This window comes from Genypterus blacodes, unplaced genomic scaffold, assembly GCF_046128005.1.
Source record: "Genypterus blacodes isolate CSIRO-AG114 ecotype Tasmania unplaced genomic scaffold, CSIRO-AGI_Gbla_v1 ptg000021l_1, whole genome shotgun sequence".
NCBI lineage: Eukaryota > Metazoa > Chordata > Actinopteri > Ophidiiformes > Ophidiidae > Genypterus > Genypterus blacodes.
The window spans coordinates 3,622,581-3,644,145 of NW_027466834.1; the positions used below are offsets into that span (position 1 = coordinate 3,622,581).

At 41.6% G+C, this 21,565-nt stretch overlaps 1 protein-coding gene across 3 annotated transcripts in view; it reads left to right on the plus strand.

Moving 5' to 3' along the window:
• banp (BTG3 associated nuclear protein) overlaps positions 1 to 9,011 on the plus strand; it is a 29,945-nt gene extending 20,934 nt beyond the window's left edge. For all 3 annotated transcript variants that reach the window (XM_076142078.1, XM_076142080.1, XM_076142079.1), the window contains exons 12-13: positions 3,786 to 3,926; positions 8,052 to 9,011. In XM_076142078.1, the coding sequence (XP_075998193.1) occupies positions 3,786 to 3,926; positions 8,052 to 8,159 (249 nt within the window). In that variant the 3' untranslated portion in view covers positions 8,160 to 9,011. The remainder of the gene's footprint in view (positions 1 to 3,785; positions 3,927 to 8,051) is intronic.
• The last annotated feature ends 12,554 nt before the right edge of the window (positions 9,012 to 21,565 follow it).

The window sequence follows — 21,565 nt, forward strand, 5'->3', positions numbered from 1 at the left end:
TTATATGGATTTTCGTTTCCTTTAAAAGTGGCGTCTTGTATTTGGGGGGATCCCATTAGACTGTGATTACTTGCAAGTAAAAGCAAAATCTTAAAAACATTCACAGATGCACATGCACACTGAGTGGGTGAGTCATTGTACCATCCAAAACACAGCTGAGTCAAAGGGAGACCTCCTGTGAGCCGAAAAATTGATTCCAGCCTGTACCAAGTATCTGTATTGTGGATGGAACAGTGTTTTCTGATTGATGCAGCTGCACACAGCTGCTCTTATACTGAAAAAGAGATCGCATGGAGATAACAAACCAAAGTCATTGTAATTCTGGATAGTTTGTTAAGTCCCATTATTCAAATTTAATAAGGTTCATTTGGCGTGAGAGCAGAAGCAAAAGTACATTTTAATATCCTCAGATGAGGCTTAAAGCACCTTGTTGTTCTGGGAGTTGTTGTAAGTCAGTGTTGAAATCAGGAATGGTTTTTGCATTAGGTTGTTGTTGTTCTGTTTTGTGTTGTTCTTTTTGTGTCTCCTATTGCTGCAATTATTTAGTATGCCGGCCCATTACTGCAGAACGCATTACAGCATCAGCAGCAGATCTACTTTCCTTTTTTCCCCTTTTTTTCCCCAGAAGGCCATAGCAACTCGCAAAGCCTGCCGAGATTTTAAGATGCTTTTGATTATTGAGTATTCCTCTCTCAGCTCCTCTTCCCTCTCAGCTCTGCACTATAGTAACACACTCCCTTAAATCCTGCTTGTCTGCTCTGCTCTTTGACCTTCCAGGACAGGGGCGGCTGTCCAGCCCGTGTTATTTAAGGGATCCCAATTCCTAAAACCATTGAAGTCAACAGTAACTGATAGCACTTAAGATATGCTGATAGTCCTTGTTTCTGACAAATTGAGCTTGCAATGCCAAATCTAATATATTAGGGTATGTTTTAAAAATGAGTCATCCCTGCTCTTCGGTGAAAACTGATGCAGCTATGTAATCAAGGCAAGACAGCAAAGGTTGCACACTGTGACTTACTTATGCTGTCAGAAGACAGACACATCCTTCCTTAGCCTGTTGTCTTATGTGTTGTTTTCTCCTAAACGCCCCTGAAGGTTTAAGGTGTGGTTTGTTTTTTTATTTCTATGCCTTCATTTGTGACCACATTTGACAGCTGCACAGTTGCCAGTTCATTTCAAGGGTTGTAGTTAAAGTATTGCACGTTTTTTATGATGACCCTATAATCTCTGTAATGGTTATTGGCACAAGCAATTACAATATGTGGAATGGTTATTAGTGGATCATTCTTAAGGTGATCTGAGAGCCTTATATGTATTTTACTAGGATATAGTCTCGGTTGACTTACTTTCGCTTGGTATTTGCCCCTGAAGTGGATATTTAGGCTTTGCATGTTTTTCACCAACTTTCAAGCCAGGCGTGGCGACAACCCAAACAGTGGAGATGTTTTTTTGATGTGAGTCGTGGGACAGGATGTGGACCAGAGCGGTTCCTGTGTAATTGCTACAGAGCTCTCACACACCATTCCAACTCTGTAAATGCTTATTTGCGCCTCGGTGTTCTGCAGCACACAGCTGAGAATGCAAACCGCTCTCAAATGGCATTTGAGAGTCTAAATGAGTGAGACAATGATCTCGAGTGTCAACCGTAGCCCCTAACCCCAGTAAAGACGTTTAGATACACCAGTTAGACATTGCTGACTGGTTGTCATGCATGACAATCTTCACTCACTTCACTTCACTCACAGTACACTACACTTAATAAGAAAATGTTAGGATGGAGGGCAGAGAACTGGATGCATCTCTAGGGATGTTTACCATGAAGAAACACTAACCCAGATGGTTGTGCATTTGTCTGGGTTCTCAGTGTTTTCAATTAGTTGACTGACTGGGCACCATTGGCATGTGCTGTTTGTTTCTGTGGCAGACGGAGTATGTGAACTGTGTATGTGTGCCTCTCTGATGACCATGTAATTCCCAGGCTAATCCGCTAAAGGATCGGCAAATGTCTTCAGGTGTCAGCACAACATGCTGTGATCCGTTGGACCCAGCTCTTACAGTCATCCAGTTTGTTTTGACCCATTTTTGTACTTGTGTACACGTGTACTGGTGGTCTGATGGGGTTAGTCAGCGAGGCTTCCTGCACTAATAACTTCCATCAGGCTGGCTGGCTGGTTCTGGTACATTTTGGTGACGAGGCAGCAGATTCTGCGGTGAAACTGGCAAAACCGCTTTAATGACGAGGCAAGGCGATGGGACTCGGTGGAGGTTAACAATCTTATGAGCCTCGTCACTGACACAGAGCTTCAAAGCCAAGGTCGAACGTGGGCTGGGGAGCTGAGGGGCTTGGGGACTGGAAGGGTTAGGGGGCAACAAACCCAACAAACAGCATCTGTAATTGAGGTTTGTGAGGTTTAGCTTTTTCTGCATGCTTGCATATTCCATTCTTAAATGCTGAGCTTGTCCCAGTCAGTCTCAGCCCCAAGCATGGCTGGAAGGACACAAAGACAACGATGCTCATTGAGAACCCAACATGTGAAATCTGACAGATGGAGGAGACTGGAAGAGGCCTGTGCTCCAGGACTTGGCCAGGATGAAAGAATCTACATATGGAAATATGATGTAATTGAATGTTGGCATCCCTTGCCTTTCTAACCAATGCCCTCCCTAACAAACATTTGTAAGAGAGCCTTGAGCCACATTTACCAGAGCCGTCTGTGACCTCTGTGTGATTAAAACAAGCTTGCACAAGCACGAAGATGAGCGGATATTTCCCTCTATTTTTCCTTTTGCACTTCTGCGTTGACAGCATGATTGCATGTTAATTTCAATGTCTGTTGTCACGTGCAAATTATGCAATCCAATTAGCAATGTTCTACTTAACCCAGAGCCTCTTGTCTGTCCATTTCCTCTTACAAGTGTGTACATACTTACAATCCTGTGTGTTTGCGGTTACACTCTATCTATAGGAATCGCCCTCAACAAACTATAGAGCTACCCAACGACACTCACACACAGCTGCACTATGCTACTCTGTAATTAGTGCACTGAAACCACTGAGTTCTGATGTTGCCTGGCTAACGCTCAACATTGTGGGAGATTTGGATACCCTTGCAATGTCACTCTTTTCTGTGCCAATGCCGTTTTATTTCATTTTCTCAATATGACTAAGATCAGATGGGGCCAAATAAAAACCAAGCCTTGCAGAGGATATCATGTTTTGTAGCTCTGAAAAACAAAACCTATAAAAACTAAGTTGAATGGAATGGACCGTTAAGTTCCCCCTGCAACTTGATGTATAAACAGCGGGTGAGATGCAAAGAAGTGAGAAAAGCACCAACTGAAATGTTTATTTACATCACTCAGATACCACAGCTCTGCTCTGTGCGTGTGCGTGTGTGCGTGTGTGTGTGTGTGTGTGTGTCTGTGTATAAATGTGTGTGTGTCACTGCTGTGTGTTACATGCTGATGACTGTAATCAATAAAAGTGTATAAACACATCAGATCGGATATAAAAGGAGGCTTTCTGCTGTTTGTTTTTAATTGGTTCTTATTGCCAATCGGCTGACCTGCAGCTCATTACAGAGTTGGCCAGATACTGTTGTTGGATTGTAAACTTGGCTAGATGAGTTTTTGTTGAGATCTAGTGAATTTTAATGTAAGCAGTCTGACTCCTGATCAGGTTTGGACTAAAGTTAATGTTAAAATGTTGAAAAAGTGTTAAAAAGTGAGATGTCGGTGTCGGATGATGATTTCTCACTGTTTTCCCACCTGTCTTGTTGTAGGTGCTGCGCGGCGCTCAGCTGATTGCAGTCGCGTCAGCTGATGGGGCGACCACAGCAGTAGAAGGTTCAACCCTCCCCCCTGACATCCAAGTGCAGTACGTCCAACTAGCACCCGTCACAGATCACACTGCTGCTGTACAGGTAAAGACACACACACGCACACGCACACGCACATGCACACGCACACAAAACACACCATCTTATAGCCCGTGCACGCGTACACAGGCACAAATCGTGTCTCACTGGGTAGCGTTCCAAGTGCTGCAGTGTGCAGCTTTCCTCTCTGTTGGAGGTGAAACAGACCCCACGCTCACCTAAATCAGTCACACTTAACATGTGTTTGCTTTTCAACCAGTCCATAATAAATGAAAGTTCCCTGCTTCCTCTGCTCTGCTCCTCAATCTGAAGTAGATCAGTAATCAGCCCTTTGCTGATGCCGTCAATATGTGCTGAGGAATGGGCCAACAGATGCAAGCTGCAGGATTTTTCTGATTTTACAGCATTAAACTGACATGTGCATTCAAGTGTTTGAGTTTTTAACCAGAAAATCATCCATTTTATATGCAGTTAAGATTTGTTTCCATAGTATACATGATGACATTTTGCATCAAGCAATTTTTGATTTTATTTTTAAGATTCCAAATTCCAAATAAATCTTGAAGGTATATGATTAATGCCTTTTAATATCAATGACACAACAAATATCCTGTAATTTTCACTGGTAATTACTTTGAAACTTTGATAATGAAATACGAGTGCAATTTTTGCAATTTAGCTAAAGTACTAACGGGAATGATGCTGTCTGCTTTCTCCTCATAATCTCACTTGAATCAAATGCACTTACCGACTAGTCTCTATGGTGTTTTGTATAAACAGTAATTTCACACAATAAAATGTGTGGCTGAGGCGTCACAAGGAGAAAAGGAATAATTAGCAGATTTGCTTAAAATCTGGCCTGAGCTGGTTGAGCAAAAGCCATGTGTGGAATGATGATTGTGCACAGACACGAGTGCACAGTGGCCTTTGAAGTGGTCACTGACTCAGTCAGAAATAAAGATTTAAAAAAGACGCTTTTCCATTGTTCTCTCCGTTTTTGCTGTCACATTGTCTTTGTTACTGCTTAGTTTTCTTGCAGTCACATATGATAATCAGTGTGAATAAAGCCTTTATTGTGTTGTTGTAAAGAGAACCTTAAAGTGTTTGTCTCTTCAAAAGATTTATGGCTGTGTAACAGACCAATCCTGTTCTGATATGGATCTCCCTGCAGAGTTTGTAGTTTGATTGATCATTATTGCTTCCCTGCAAGACATGCGGAGAGCAAATGTCCAGACCAGCAACGCATCAGGTTTTGGTCTTTCATGGTATTCCTATTACATACTTGCATGACTTTAGCCTCTCAATCTGACTTGTTGTCCCTTTGTTGTTTTAGTTGTCTAGGGGATTGTGAGAGTGCGGGTGTAGTTTCAAGCACCTACTGTGTATTGATTCATATTTGTTTGCTGCAGGTGATGCACCAGTGTCACTAATATCCTCTTTGTGAATTCATGTGTACACACAATAATTGCCACCACATGCGCTGCTTTCCAGTTCCATCGCTGCATTGTTGCTGGATGTTGTTTGTTTACTCAATTGATTGGAATGAATTTCAGATCTATAAGCGCTGCTTATTTTCTAAGTTTTGCTTGTACACACTTCTTGACAGAATGAAACAAAGCTGACAGAGGTCTGATGGGTCATCAGCCTGCAGCCATGAGCATGCACAGTGACAGGGTGAAACCAGTCGTGGACAATGTGGTGACGAAACCGTAATTAAACTATAAAAATCTGAATTTTATCATGCCTCAACCTTGAAATGATGTAATGCAATGATCCGTTGATGCTAATCCATCCCGTATGTTCCAGAGGAATCTTTGTTTTGTTCTCATTGTTTATAGAAAGCAGGTCTCAAAAGAAAGAAGACTAGACTAGATCGAACCAATCAATAATCAATCACAGGACAAACTGCATCACAAAATAATTGAAAGAGGGAAGCAAACAAAGCAGAAGATGCAACAATGCAATTTTGCCTGCTGGTATGGAATGAGTTATTGGAGTTATTACCACTCTTAGGTTTTGATCTCGTATCAACATGTGCACGTAATCAATACCTGACTGTCAAATCAAATGAATTCAGTAGGATTCAAAAATATTTATTGGCATGTAACATAGAACATATATGTACCAAGTAAAAGTAGGGCTGCATTTTAAAATAAGTATAAATATAAAATAAATCAATAAAATGTGAAAATTGTACATGTTCAAATAAAAATGCTTAAGTTAAATAAACTTAAAAAATAAAGGGAGCAAAAGCTTTAATTTCCCACTATCTGTTTCAAGTCTTGACTCTGAGGGAACACTCATGCGCAGGTTGTTGGGCAGTGAATGTGTGGCTCAGGGTCCTGGTGATACTGCTCATATTGGGCTCTAAGACCCCTTAGTTTCTGTGATCTAACTTCAGATTTTAGCAGCTGTGTTTGTTCTCATAATGCCGTTTCACATCGACACTTTTTATACATGTCACCGTTTCTGAACATGTGAGACACATTGGCTTAGTGCTCCCAATGGGAAGTATGAACAGAAATGACTCCTTTCCGGATTAAATGCTCTATTTTCGCTGTACAGGCGGAAATCGAGCATTTAATATAATGGCGCTCTCTTTTTTTGCAGAGTGCCATTTTTGTTTCCCTTTTTTTCCGTCTCACTCCTCTGTTTTATAACTTTTATCTGTTTATCTCTCTTTGTTTTCTCTTACCTGTATCGCTCTTTCTTTTTCTTTCTTCCATCTTTAACTTGCCTCTAACTCTCACCTGTCTTGCGTGTAGAGTCGCAATGTTTACCGCTTAAAATGCACAAACTTGATTGGCTGACTAGTGTCACGTGGGATGGCTTATCTCGTGTGCAATTGGTCTGTGCATTTTCCTCGCTAAACCATTCCTGTAAAACTATAAAAGCGGCACCAGTTTTAATAGAAGCGCCCCGTCTTTTAAACCATAGCCTTCTGTTTTGGCTGTAGGTCTGGGTCCGGATCGGGGTCCGTCTTTTCGTGACCTAAGTCATAGAGTGTAAACATGGCTGACTTCAGAGGTCATTGGAAGGTTCCTGCTCTCTTCCTCCGCCTATTCTCAGTGTTGAATCAAAAGAATTGCTCTCATGTGTTTCCAGGCATGTGGTATCATTTATACAAGTTCCTTGATAAATTACTTAGGCTTTTGTATTTATTTATCTCTGAATTTTTCCTCTCTCTTTATTTAATAGTTTCCATTACACAAACTCAATCAAGTAGAGTGCAACAGACGCAACAATATGTTACACAGAGCACATGCCTGTTTCTCCGGTGTAGGTGTGATCTATGCTAGATGCTCCGCCTTCAGTCTGAAGTACCACAGTGCCCCAATTATCTGGTTCTGTACACAATTCTTAAAAAGTGCTAGAGCAGCTATAGAATCTCAAAAGGTAGATTTATTGTTCATCAGACGTTCCAAAGGGAGACAGGCTTCTGCAATGACAGTTAGACACAGACAAGGCATCAAATGCTCTGTGAAAAACACCCATCCATTTGAGTTTAACTTGGCCTCTTGTCAGACACTAGGCCATTAGGTCCCTCAGCCTTAATGTGTTGTGTGTATCGTGTGTGCTGCGCTGTGGTGCAGCTGTGCTCCAATCATTGCTGTTGTCTAGTGACAGCATGCTGTGCTGAAGGGAGGATTAAATACTGCAGGTGTGTTTGAGGGAACCTTTGGCGAGCATCTGAGGAAGGAGTGAGTCACTCTTCATGGTCATCATCCAGGACTGAGTCATGAACTTCTCATCTTTTAAGGGGTTTTACCCACACAATACCTCGCTCTGTCTGACGTCTAGAACAGACAGCCAAAGAGTGCAAAAACACAAATAGCTTATCCCCTCTCCAGTCTCTCTCTACATGTCACTCTGCCACTTATCTTATTCCCCTCACCAACCATCTTCCTCTTTGATCTGTTCACCGTTATCTCATCTGGAATCCTTTTACTCCACCGTCTATCTTTTATCCATCTCTTGCAATTGCCTCATGTGGTGAGACTGGGAAAAGAAAAGATGTGTCAATTAGTCAACATGCAACAAATGATGCATCTTTGTTTTGTTTTTTGTTTCGACAGTAGCTCAAGCAGAGTGCAATTATGTTTTGCTTTGCTTTCAAATTAATCGCCTCCCACTCAACTCTCTCTCTCTTGTGTCTTTTGTGTGCTCCAGGCTGCTGAGCTGGCCCCCACACTGCAGGCGGACATGGAGGTGAAAGAGGCTATCCAGGGCGCCATCCAGGCAGAGAACGGAGAGGTGGTCCAGATTGTGGCAACCTGAGAGCCCCTTGAGAACCCTGCCCAGCAGCATGGCCAGACGAAGTGGGACATCAAAGGTCAACAAACGAACACAGTCTATGAAGTCTACCTAGCAAACGCATCAAAAACCCTTTTCACATATACAGAAGGTCACCGATGAAAGAATGAAGGAGCAGTTTTTTCCCCCTTGCCAACGTCTTCGTTCAGTGCCAACCAGATGTCGCAATGTGGAAGAGAACTTGAAAAGATCATAATACTCCAAAATCAACTGTGGTTCTTCTGGTGTTTTTCATCACCATAAGGACCTGGCCCACCACAGAGTACACAGTGGGATTATACTCAATCCAGAGAGAATGCTGCTTAGGCAGACCATCACCCCGCCACTTCATCAGCACACATGCTTGTTTACATCAACTTTTGGAAAATAGTAGTGTTATTTGGAGTTAAGCTGCCTGGCTAACCCTGAAACCCCCGTGAGGGTTTGTAAAACCCCTGAATCCCACCTCAAACATCAGAGCTGTGCTCCCTTTCTCGTCATTGCTTGTCATGGTGGACTGCAGTGGAAAGTAGATTTAGCTGAGGACAGCTACTCTTGGTTGTGATTAATTTGGTTTCCTGTCGCTCTCCATGATTCAATCCATACCATGTCTCCCGGGTTTAAGCTCTGCCTCCATTTACTCTGTTCAGCTTGCTTTTGCCACATAGCTTTTGTTTGTTTGTTTGTTTGTTCGATTCATCTGTTGGAAACATGCTGAAATTTTGGGTAGCTTTAATTTTGGAGGTAGAAAACCATAAAAAGACGATGCCAGTGGTAGACAGTACAATTTGATTGTAGTGTACCAAGGAAACCCTGAAGTTGTTTGTTTCCCTTTTTTGTCTCTGTGAAAATACATCCATATGAATAAAATATGTTTGTGGTTGCCATAAAAGTATGTTTTTATTTTGCCTATTACAGTATTTTCTCCTTCTTACCATCAGCTGTGGTCATCAAAAGTGCTGCAAAACCATCTAAAACAAGACGTTCTTTCATCCACCACAAACAGACACTTGAAATAAGTACTTTGGTTTTGAGGTCTTGTTTTCCATTGAAATGATTTATTTACCTGAACAAAATAGGGCTTTACATGGACTTGATGGACAGATATTTTGACCCAGTCAAAACCGTTTTTTTTTAACAGTCTTTCCTTCCCCCGGCTATGCTGGCGTACCATCATCATTGAATGTTTTTCTTTCAATAGGAACAGATTGTGTGAAGTGTGTTGGTTGGAACGACGCTCCACTGATGATGAATACATTTGCAGTCAGAGGACAAGAGATAAGAGAGACACTGTGAAGCTTTGTGTTATTTTCGGGAAGTTTCCCACGCACTGTGTGATGTAATGGTGTATTTTGGAGCGGTGGTAAGAATTAGATGACAAAGTGAACTTGGTAAAACAACATCCATGACCTTGTCTGTCTCCTCTTGTTTCCTTTTCAGTCTGTTGTTGTCTATTGGATTTTTGATGTTGTCCCTTTTTTCTTTATTCTCTCTTTACTCTCTCTTTACTCCTCACTGCGCACTGCTGGGTTTTTCCTCTGTCGTTTTGAAAGCCATGTCGAAATCCATTTGCTCCTCTTTAAAATTGCACACACAGTCTGGTCTAGAATTCCGTGGTCATAGACTGGTGGGCTAGAGTTTCCATCCCTGTCTCACACTCTTTTGACACTGTAACTGAGTGCAAATGTTGACTTGTACAACTTCTGCCTCCCCCACTGACCCCCTCCATTAAATGTTGGACTTGGAAGGAAACAGATCCTGGTCGTTATGGCCCGAGCTCTTCACTTTTACAACCCTGGGTCCCGTCCAGGATTCGGAGCGGTTACCGTAGCAATGGGTGCTCTCTCAGGCTGCCTCTTAGATAACCTGCTGAAAAACAGAAATGAATGATAGATGGAGGGACGAGAATGTTTGGATGGAGAATGCATGTGTGGGGAGAAGGAGTGGAGTGATGGACAGGATCCAGACGGTGAATCTTTTCCTTCTCTCAGCAGCCCTGTGTTCCATATTAACGGAGGATGTGCTGGCAACCACCACAGGATGCGAGTACCAACCTCTGCTCCTCACACTGGCTGCAGCTCTTCCCCTGCTCCAATTTTTACAATCCTGAACAGGTTTCTTAGTATGTGTAAAGACTGACTGACCATATTTGTTGAGCTGAACATTTCCAAACATCATGTGCATCCAGGACTGTAAATCAGCAATTGTTGATGTTGGGGAAACACTTAGATCCCCTAAGCCAGGATCCATCTCTCTGTTTAGCGTTATAATTCTCTCTCTCTCTCTCTCTCTCTCTCTCTCTCTCTCTCTCTCTCTCTCTCTCTCTCTCTCTCTCGCTTGCTCTAAGTCAGAGTCAAGCAACATGGATGGTTGTTACATGGATCATAAAATGCAGAAGGCTCCTTGAAGCTGAAGGTCCAAGTGTTCCCTCAAATGCCCCTGGCGCTGCTCAGTAAAACCTAACAAGCTGTTAGAGAGGTTGTCTTTCCCAATTTCAATGTTTTGAGTGTGTTGTTTTGCATGTGTGTTGCTATATTACACCACACAAAGTCTTCAAAGTTAAGTGTTAAACATCTAACTTCTATTGATCAGGGACAGTTAAATAAGAGGTATCCAAGAACAATTATTAACAATTAATTTTTTGATTTTTACATAATTCAATATATATTTATGATGAATTCCATCCTAAATTGGTATTTATACCATTAATTGTTTTTCAATTAATGGCAATCGATTGTATACATTTTTTTTTCTGAGGGGAACTAAGACCTTGGTCACCATTCATCACACAGATCATACCAGGTCATATTTTCATCAAAACTTTGAAATTTGACACTACATCATCACTAAAACTGCATTGTGTAACAGATTAATGAATCTGTAATTGCTCTACAAATAATTAAAAGGTGGTGACTCACATTTCCACCTTCACATATTCGTTTGTGTGATATTGATAAAGTAAGCTGGCAGGTTATGGTGCACACCTATACAATCTATCTGAATACAAGACAGCCCTGCAATAAATCCAACCTTTGTGAACAATATTGTGTGCATTTTTATGTTATTTTGAAGCGCAAATACGCCTCAATATATTACAACACCATAACTATGGCCTTGAAAATGACAATGGGAGTAAATCTGTATGTGGCGTCTGATATTGTCATTCTTATCAATGACTTACATGGCTAAAATGGATCTTGCATAGTTCTATTAATACCTTTTATTGACACAGTGTCTTTCAAGCATGATCCACAAAGTGCTTTCCATGGTAGAAAATAAAACAACACACTGGAGACTTACAAATGTCACCATAAAACCACAGCAGTGTGACACAGGGCAAACTAGAGGGGCATACCTCTGCCAAGGCCCAAATGTTGTCCAATTATGTCTCTCAATAAAGAAATTTAACAGACTAATGACTAGACTATGATCACCCCCACAAACAGACCAACAAACGACTGACTCTACCATGTCTGGTTCCAAAGGTATTGATAAAATGCGACTGTTATTATAGCGCCACCAAAATTTTGGGACAATTCCAATTGGTGGAAAGTTTGGCCCACATTTGCAGATGAGGATAGATCAAATGAGGGGGGAACAGTTAATAGTAGACTCTTTCCACCTGACGCCTAAATTCCATGAAAATTGTGTCATTACCTTTCGGGTAGGACAAAGGAGGACAAACCAACACAAGAGTTAATGTACAAAAACATAAAACATAAAAATACTGATTTTTATTAATGCAGAATTTTATCAATATCACAGAGTTAAAATAAATGACAATATACTTTTTATAATTATTTCATTTGAGAAGTTAAAAAAAAAAAAAAAAAAAAAATCTACAACGCTTCATCTGTCGCTTTTTACGTATCACGTGTCGCACAAACGCGCGTAGCGACTCCAAATAACGTGCGCGTGCTGAGTAATTGTAATCACGTCGATTAGCGTTTTGCAACTTGGAATTATCGCCATTAAAAATGAACGATGCCGCCAATATATGAACCGGCGGCGTGTTGAAAGTAGACATGAGGAAGACGGCGAGGAATTCCCTCACACATAAGCAAGTAAACAAAGTGCGAGTGAGCGGTGCCTAGAAACCACAGCTGATGGGAGGTCCTCCTCCTGCCGCGGAGAGCCCACGCAGCTGGAAGAGAGGAGGGAAACATCTGAGCAAGACAGCGGCACCAAAATGCTTCCTGGTCGCCGTGTTTGCTAAAACAAGCTGTGAAAGGTGACGTCGCGGATCTCCCTTATCTTTCTGCTGCTCCGGCTTTCTTTACGGTAAGACCAGACTGTTGTTGTTCATTGAAACTCTTGCACGCTACGTCAAAAATAGCTTGAAGTTAAAAGTGGAGACGTGATGACGTGAGAGGGTGAGGGAGGGGGGTTAACTACTTGTAACGCGTTCAGAAGTGTATCGCTGCTCAGCGTTCGACTGCTTCTAGTCACACTTGAATGCTCCGACCCAGCAGCGACGCTACTCACTCTCCCCAGGCGTCACTGCATGCGAGTCCAATTCTAATATCGATCAAAACGAGTCACAGGGGTATTTAGTGATCAAAGAGATAGTGATTTCATACAGAGTCTATTACTGTTGATACACTGCTCGGGGATTTAGCTCAAAACCATAGGAGTAATTGTGATTTAAAGCTTGCTAGTTTCTTGCTCTGCAACTTTGTGTTAATAGTAAACTTGTACCTTTTGACTTCTTCCGTGTTTCAATCTTTGTCTTGATGATTCAGTTTCACCCCCCAATTTACCAGAGGCCTCAGTAATCAGACAATACAAACACAGCAGTAAATCAGGCCTGCTTGAATCAGATAAGTCAAATTCCTTGTCAATTAAAAGAAAATGCAAAGCTAATCATACTTTATTATGACTGACAGTTTATGAGTTTATATTTCTGTTAACTCCATATGATAAAATTCAGTTTACCTTCAGTTCAAGGGAAGGTAATCTGTGTTTTATGTGTTGCAGTGATGCGAGATGGTTTCATGAAATTATGTCGTGCCAATGAGGTAGTAGACAACTGGTAAACCATCTTACTGTACAATGAGGTATGAAGTGTGTGAAGCGGAGGCGTTTATTCAATAGGCTTTGTGGTTTGTTTGAGCAAGTAACTATAACAAGTTTTTATTACCACCACCAAGTTCTTTTGCGTTCAAATTTCATTACTTTTTTTATAGAGACCCTGCTGTTTACTGTAAACTAATGGAGACGCTGGAGCAGCCTCTACCCATTGGACAGTAATTGTCAATACAGAATACTACTTCTTGTACTTTGCACGAAACAGCAAGTACACCAATGTGGCTGTTAATACCTTGCATACCTGAAACGGTGTATCTTTTGCCTCAGCTATTTCCTGCTGCTTATCATGAAATTCACAGTGGCATGTGAAGTGACATGATCCAGATTGATAATTTCAGTACAAATATGCACCATCACTGGATTAAATCAGGCACATTGCTCCCACAGCACACAGTAGGTCAGATGGCAATGACTGCGCGTTGCAGTGCATTGTTTTTGTTCACACTTTGAGAGTTTTAATAAGCCAGAAAGGTCTTTGGTTTTGTTAGACTTTAGGGACTTGGAGAGGTCATCCAGTTTGAACAGGCCCGCCTCTGATTCCATGGGAGAACGGCTGCTTGTTTGTGAACTCCAGAAAGCTCTCATGTGATGAAAGGAAACTGCAATTTGCTTTCCGTTGAGCAGAAGTCGAAGTGCTGTATTTGATTTACCTCCTCTTATCTTTGTTATGGTCATAAATATGATTATGCCAGATGTGGCATGTTATACAAGGTTTTGACTGGAACCGTAAAAGTTTGGTATCTCAGATCATATTTTCCTGCAGACCAACCATACCAAGAGTTCAGCCCAGGAAAACAGCAACACAGACTCACACTGCTGTGGAACACCAGTGTCAGACACTGCATCCCACCATCTCTGGTTATATTCAGACATTAACCTATCAAGTTTCTCAGGGAGTATGGGTGTGTGTGTGTGTGAACATGAAAGCATCTGACTTGTTCAAATGAATGCACTGTGTGTGTGTGGACATTTGTATTTTATCAATGTTTATAGAACTTAAAGTGACAGACTCGCCTTCCCCTTCCCCTTCCCCTTGGTGTAATGTTGTGTATGAGAGAGTGTCTCAGACCGACTCTGCGGTACCCTAGCACACAAGCCAGCATGATACTACCAGAGGACAAGAAACAGTCTTGTAATAAGTCTTCAGACATGTCCTTGGCTAGACAGGTTGAATAAATCACAGCAACATAACGTTTTGGGTTAAGGGATTGCTCCAAACACAATGACATCAGGGGGATTGGAGCGATTTGTCAGTTCAAGAATGAAAGATCTGAGTCTGATATTGCAGATGGAAACTGAAGGGTTGAGAGTCCATATTGGGTTGACGTGACTGATATGGAGGAACAGAGAAGAGGAGAATCCAAAGCATGATTTCCTGTTTCACCTTGGCTAAAGGTCTCTCTGAGGCCAACCAATGATTTTAAGAACCTCAGCAGTGACATTTGTTTGTTTAACAATTGACAGATGTTTAATAGCTCACGGACCATTACATATCTCTCCAATTATTGTTGGCAGGCACTGTCAGCCAAATTTAACATTTCAAACACTGTCTGGAAAGTATTCAGTGAATCCATCAAAGAGGATTTTATTATTATTGGTTTATCAGACACAAGTATGCGTATGATTAATGGTTGATCAGATATTGCAGCGCTGGAGTATTAGATTTGATTCACTTTCACTTCAGGCAGGTCTTATCATGGTCGCCATAGACCTAGTGTAAAGAAAATAAGAGAAGAAGAGAGTAAGGGTTGACAGATAACAAATGTGATCGGGAAATAATCCTGCATGCAGGTGGGATTAAAGTTACAGTTTTTATTTACATATATATAGGAGGGGAAAAGCCTGTCAGGAAAAACACTGATAAATCGTCCGAAGTAATAACTTTCTAGCCCTGTTTATGCATGATGGATAGAAGTGGTAGATTGCTGTAGGCATTTGAAATCCTTTCTTAAATCCCTATTGTATTGCTAATCCATTTTAGGTCATCTGGAATCCAGCTTTTTTGAATCTATTCTTTTCTATTCTCAGCAAAACCTTTGATGCCAAGCGCTCATCACTGCAGTGTCTTTGTTCTGTAATTTTAAGAGATTATTTCACAGCCAGTGTCACCAGTATCCTTCTCGAAAATCCTGGGATTCTCTGTTCTTTGAGGTATTTGTTGGCCCAGTGGGTGGTGGCTCTTATTACTCACGTAATTACCAAGTTGTTCTATTTATTCCAAACAAACACATCACTTCCTCTGTATTAACTGATTTCTCCTGGGAAAGAATTTGACTTGTGATGTATGAAAGACCACGTATAAAAACGTCTTTGTACCATGATTAGGTTGGATTTTAGTTTTTGACGGTGGCAAAGTGTAGAGTTATCTGACAATGTCTCAGATCATACTCCATTGTCCACTTGATCACAAAGTGGCTTACATCAGCAGTTCCCGGCACATGCTGTCCCGTTCTCGGCACCTTCATGCTACTTCTGCAGCCAATCTCATCCTGTCATCCTCTTCATCTCCAGAAAATGTTCGGCAGAGTCGGGGAAAGGAGAAAATTAGAAGCAGATCCTCATTAAATCTCACACAGTGAAATAAATCACATGCGCTGTTTTAGCTTAAAAACACTGGGAGGGGGATGTGACGTGAGCCTCGCAGCCAAAGCTGGCTTCTGGCTGAGTTGTTGGTCTTCAGGTCCAATCAGGACAGCGGACAGTGGTCAGTGTTGTGCCATGGTTATGATGCAAGTGAAGAAAGAAGTTGGAAGAGGAGAATAGAGAAAGCGAAGGCCCCCCGAGCTCTGCCAATTATCTTTGCAATCAGCGCTGAACAAGACCCTTTTCACTGCTTGCTTCGCTCAGCTAAGCTACACTCCGGCCCAGGAATATGAGGTGACTGGTGTACCCAGCTGCTTCTTGGCTCGGTAATGGTTTAGCGCAATTAGAGAGTGAGAGACAAGACCAGGAAACACCCATACGCTGTGTTGTCACTGCTGAGTAATACGATAAAATGAGTGTGGCTGGCAATCACCCGCAAAAGGTCCAGGGAGAAATCAAACGTAAACTTGAAGGATTAACAAAACTCCAAAAGCCATGTCCTGAGTGAACTCGCAGAACACAACACAACATCTGAATTTTGTCGTCGGGCCAAAGAGAGAGAGAGTTTTATAAGGTCCAGCTGAAATTGGCCCTTTGTGAACACGAGACAGATGAAGGGATTCAGAATTTGTGCACCGTAAAGGGAATCGCATAACTGTGGTGTGGAAAATCCAACACAAGTTAAAGTGTGCTAATGTTATTACTGTTAAAGTTTTTCAGTAATGGCTTAAGTGATACCATAGGTGAGAGGGAGAGAGGGATCGAGAGGGAGGGAGGGAGATAGATAGAGAGAGAGAGAGAGAGAGAGATTCGTTTGTGATACTAATTCTCCACCATCTGGTTCAGCTCTTTTTGATCACATGCTTGGTGTATAGAGGGGTTTTGTTACTACACACACACACACACACACGAGCACACACACACACACACACACACACACACACACACACACACACGCACACGTTGAAGAGTCATATTTAAGATTTCCTGTTTTTGTGTGTAGACTGTGTGTGACTTTCCAGCCAAGATTCAGAGCGAGCCAAACACATTTCATTATTTATGTCTTTTACAGAGATATTCATTGAAGCTGTTTCCCCTTTCTTGACACGTTTCTAAAATACCCCATCTGTAAATCCATTTTTGCTTTCACTATTGGGGGTTGTTGGCCTTCAAGCTGGCTTCAAACACACAAGATTTTGACAAGATCCTCTCAATTGAACCCCATTAGGCCGGTATTTCTTATTAAACAATGTGTCCAACTGTGGTACCAGAGAGATCTCGATCCGTCTCTCCTCGCTTGCGCTCTTTCCCAAAACAGCTCCACACACATGCACCAAAACGTCTCTGATTAACAGCCTGACAGAGTTATGATGGATGTGATGAAATGTGAAGGTGGTAAATGATTTGTCCCGGGTTTAAATGCTGCACACATACATAATAATTGGGTTGCAAAGCTATTCTCATGTTGTATGGATCATTGAATGGCAAAGAGATGATATCACACGTCTGGGAAATGAATTAGCTCGTCAGAAGTACTGAGCTGGCTGGCTCCTCCCCAATTTTGGCTCCGAAAACTTTAATATTTGAGGATACAGAGAGTGCTACCTGAAGATATACTGACAGAAACATGACATTGGATTCCTTAGAATGTGTGTATCACACAGTACTGTTTGTGTGGCTGCAGAAGTCTTGCTTTTCTGTCATTTTACTGTTTGTATTAATGAAATATAGCATTTTGGGTGGATTGGGAGAGAGTTGAGGAGGGCTATTGGAGCGTACTGACAAGTGATGTTTCTGCATGATGGACTGTGTTCTTTAAAAGCAAAATATTTTAAAGATATACCTCCACTGAATACTATTATTCTGCATCAATGCTCTAGAACAGTTTGAATACTAGACAACGAAATATCTGCTGATATACTTAACATTTCTGGCGTGTTTTTCTTATTCCTTTGCATAAATGAGGAAAAGCAGATGGGATATCACGGTAAGATAGATCCATTGCATCTACAATGAAGCATAAGGCAAAAAAACAGATCTAAAAACCCTTGTATTTGCACAGCTGCCGATAGTGTCAAGGTGCTCATGAAGGACTGGTGCACGCCATATGCAAATTGGAGCCAAGCCTGATATTTGGATCATTGTCTCAGGCTATAGTCGTAACCTACTCTTGCACAAAGAAAAGAGAGAAAGAGAGGGAGGATATCGCTATTTTTTTTTTTATGTCCTCGTGTTCCTCTTGCACTTTCTATGCCGATGCCAAGAATCCGCTTTATTGAAGACTTGCCTGTACTTTAATGTAGCATTTTGTGCCCAAATGTATCCATTTTCCCTTTGGTCTATGCATGGATGATTGTATTACCACCACAGGCTTTGGCCTGGGGAGGTTGTCTCTGTTCAGATGTTTACATTAGAGGAGCAGAATCAGAATGTCTGGTGTTGGGCTAAATGTGCTCATCCACCATGGCAGATATGGAGGTTCAGCTCTGATTCACTACAAAACGCACCACCTGCTCGATTGCCTCATCTGTGACCTCACAATGAGAAAACGCCTTTAATCTCTATTCATATGTATAGTTTTTTCTTCATTTCCTCCCCCTTTGAAGTATGATAATCTTACACAAGAGTGCAACATCAGAGTGAAATCAATATGAGAAGAGTTGCACCAATAGACCATAATGCAACGCAGTCACAACATGTGTTGTATTACGCCAATGACAAAACACACACTCCTGCTGTTGCTATAGTATTCTCCCCACCTTCATGTATAGAATTTGCCAAGTTCACACCCGATCTCTGAGGTTTATCAGAAAGCTTTGTGGGAAACACATGGTATCCCACACAGAGGTCAGCGAGGCAGATGAGGCGAGCTGAGGCGAGCTTGTTGCATCTAAGTAGATGCAACAAGTAAATTACACGATTCATCAGATGATTGATGATATATAACTGTATAAATGTGTGGCAGGGTGGAGTTTTCTTTTAAAATGATGCCGTTTGAACATTTTTAAACCATGTTTAGCTTAGGATTCCTGGCCAGAAAGCTTCCAGTGTAATTAAAATGCAACACCATCATCAGGATCGTGCAGCACGGCCTCTTCTGTGTTTTCAGATCAACATCCAGAGCTGGAACATTGTGAGCCTTCTCTTATGGATATCTTTTCATTTAGATTGTATGCTATGATATTATTTTTTCTGACATTTTATTGGGTTACGCCTTGGCAAGGTATGGTTTTAACAGGAACAGAATGAATGGCTGACAATAGCGTTATATATTTTCCGATCGGTCACAGTAGAGGATTGTTGGCTTCGACTCTTGGCTGAGTTTTGCATTTAGGGCCTCAATAACTGACTAGTTTGAACATTTGACTCTGAACTGAACTCAAATGTTCTTCAGTGACATCATTTGACCTGTAGTTTGAGCCTTGTTCAGACTCCTCAGGGAAGCCCACATAGTAGGGATAATGTTGCATCTTACATAATTACTTTCAAAACATTGAATTTAAAAACTGCAAAAATCATGTATAATCTTGGTAGAATAATGTGTCACTATCCCAAAACCTTAATCCAGGTAATGACAAAGGGGATTATCTATTTTAAGTAATAACAGTATACTAGCAGTACATGACTATGTTTCCTCTTAAATATTTGCAGCAGGGTGATGAAGAGCAGTGTTGAGAGTTTCAGTAGTTTTGTGTAATATTTGTAAGGATTCTCTTACATTAATGTGTTATGATAAGCTATGCGATCCAGGTCATTACTGATCTGGGCCTCCACTCTGAGACATCAAACCAGACCTCTGAAGACGCTGCCTGCGCACAGCAAATGTATTTTGATTAGACATTAGATACTCTGCATTACTGATCCATCCCTGTATTAGTTATATGTTTCACTTTGTTCCTCTCGGCTGTGATTGCTTCCACATGTCAGGCCACAAGCGCCACAGGAAACAAGGCTCTAGTATCTGTGGATTTCGGGGTCCGGGAGCCCCCTAATGGGCTTAGACTGTCATGGAGGCCCCGTGGATGCATCGACGGAAGGGACACAGAAGCCTCCTGATTAGGAGGTGGATGTTAGCACTGTTTGAGGAGTGGCAGGAGAATAGAGGAGCATTCAGGCCAGACTGAGGAAGAGAAAATGGGATTGGGAACAAAGAAACATTACAACCTGTTGCTGATGAAAGAATATTGGATCCAGTTGAAACACCATATGTAACGTATTGTGTTTCCAATTAGGTGTATTTACAATATTTGTGCTCAGTTTGGGGAAGGTGAACAGTTTGGAAACACGCTTTTTGGGTTCCGAGTGCTTTTCCAGTGGCTCATGATATTCCAAAATAGTGTCAGTAGACCGGTTGTGTTTGATGGAATGATATTGTTCAAGTAAATTCAGCAAAGCCGCTCTTGCAAAGGTTCTTAAAGACAGGATATGTTACACATGTCTATAATAAGCACAAGGGAGATTTTCTTGTCAGTTCTACCCCAGGTGGAGTGTACATCTACCCAAATGATCTGTGTCGGGGAAAGCACAGCCGAAATGAGAAAAGCAGCTGTGAGCTGTGAACACACAAAAACAGTCCCACCGCCATTTTCCGCTGAAAAACGTCTTGCATTATGATCAAATGACAGACAAACTGTTTGGCAATTTAGTCAGCTCATCCTTTCTGGCCAGCTGTCCTAGTGGTGGGAAGCCAGAGGCGTCAGTGGGGAAGGAGATCCCAGTCTTCAGAGGAGCTGGAGAAAAGAAGACTGATTTGAATCGCCATATTATGATTTGTGGCATCCTTTCTTTGAAAAGCAGAGTATTTTTTTTCCAGTTATATTGCTAAATGTTTTGAGTGAGGTCACCAAGACAATTGTAGCAATTTGTGCTTGTTTTGGTCTATGGTAGTTTGCAAGCCAGACTTGAATAGGTAGAGTTTACATGCACGTATTCAGTTCATGAATTCATAGACATTTGTATGTAATGGCACATGAAGTTGTTGGTCAGTGATCACATGCAACTAAGGATTACATCGTCAGACTTAAATCCAGACGTACTTTCCTCTCATGATCAGTTTCCGAACATTTGTTGGCACTGTTTTTTTTGTTTTGCCTGTCACTGTTCTGTTAAATTACATGCCGAACTCTGGGAATATCGCGTGCATTTCTGATTGCAGTCCTGAAGAAATTGTTGAAAGTTTTCCCTTAAAACAGCTCTAGTCTCAGATAACATGTTCAGCAATTACCCAGCCAGCCGAGACAGCCGTGTGAACACCATCACCCCGACTGACAGAACGGCTTTGGAACTCCTGGGTGTGAAAGTCTCTGAATTTTGGAACACGGTATGTTCTTCCCTTTACAGCTCAGAGTAACCTGAGCACTGTATTGACAATGATTTGATAAAAACCAAGTGTTTGGAGTGTTAGTGAGGTTTGGCAGAAGTTCTTTGGCTGGAGCGTCGCTGCTCTGCTCTGGCATGGTTCTCAAGCAGGAGAGCATCTGCATGCACAGTGTTTTTTGGTAAAGCCGACCTCATCTGTCTGTTTCAAAGATCTATCCCTGAGTCCACCTTGATTCAAACCATGTGCACGAAACAAGATAATGATTGTTCCGTCCATAAAGAATAGTTTTTGTCTTATGGCATGTGCACTTGTGTTGTCATTATGAATTTAGTTTTGTGCAAGGTGGCTGGAGGGTCCGACAGGAAAGCTGTGATTTTGTGAGGGAGACTAATCTGCTCCT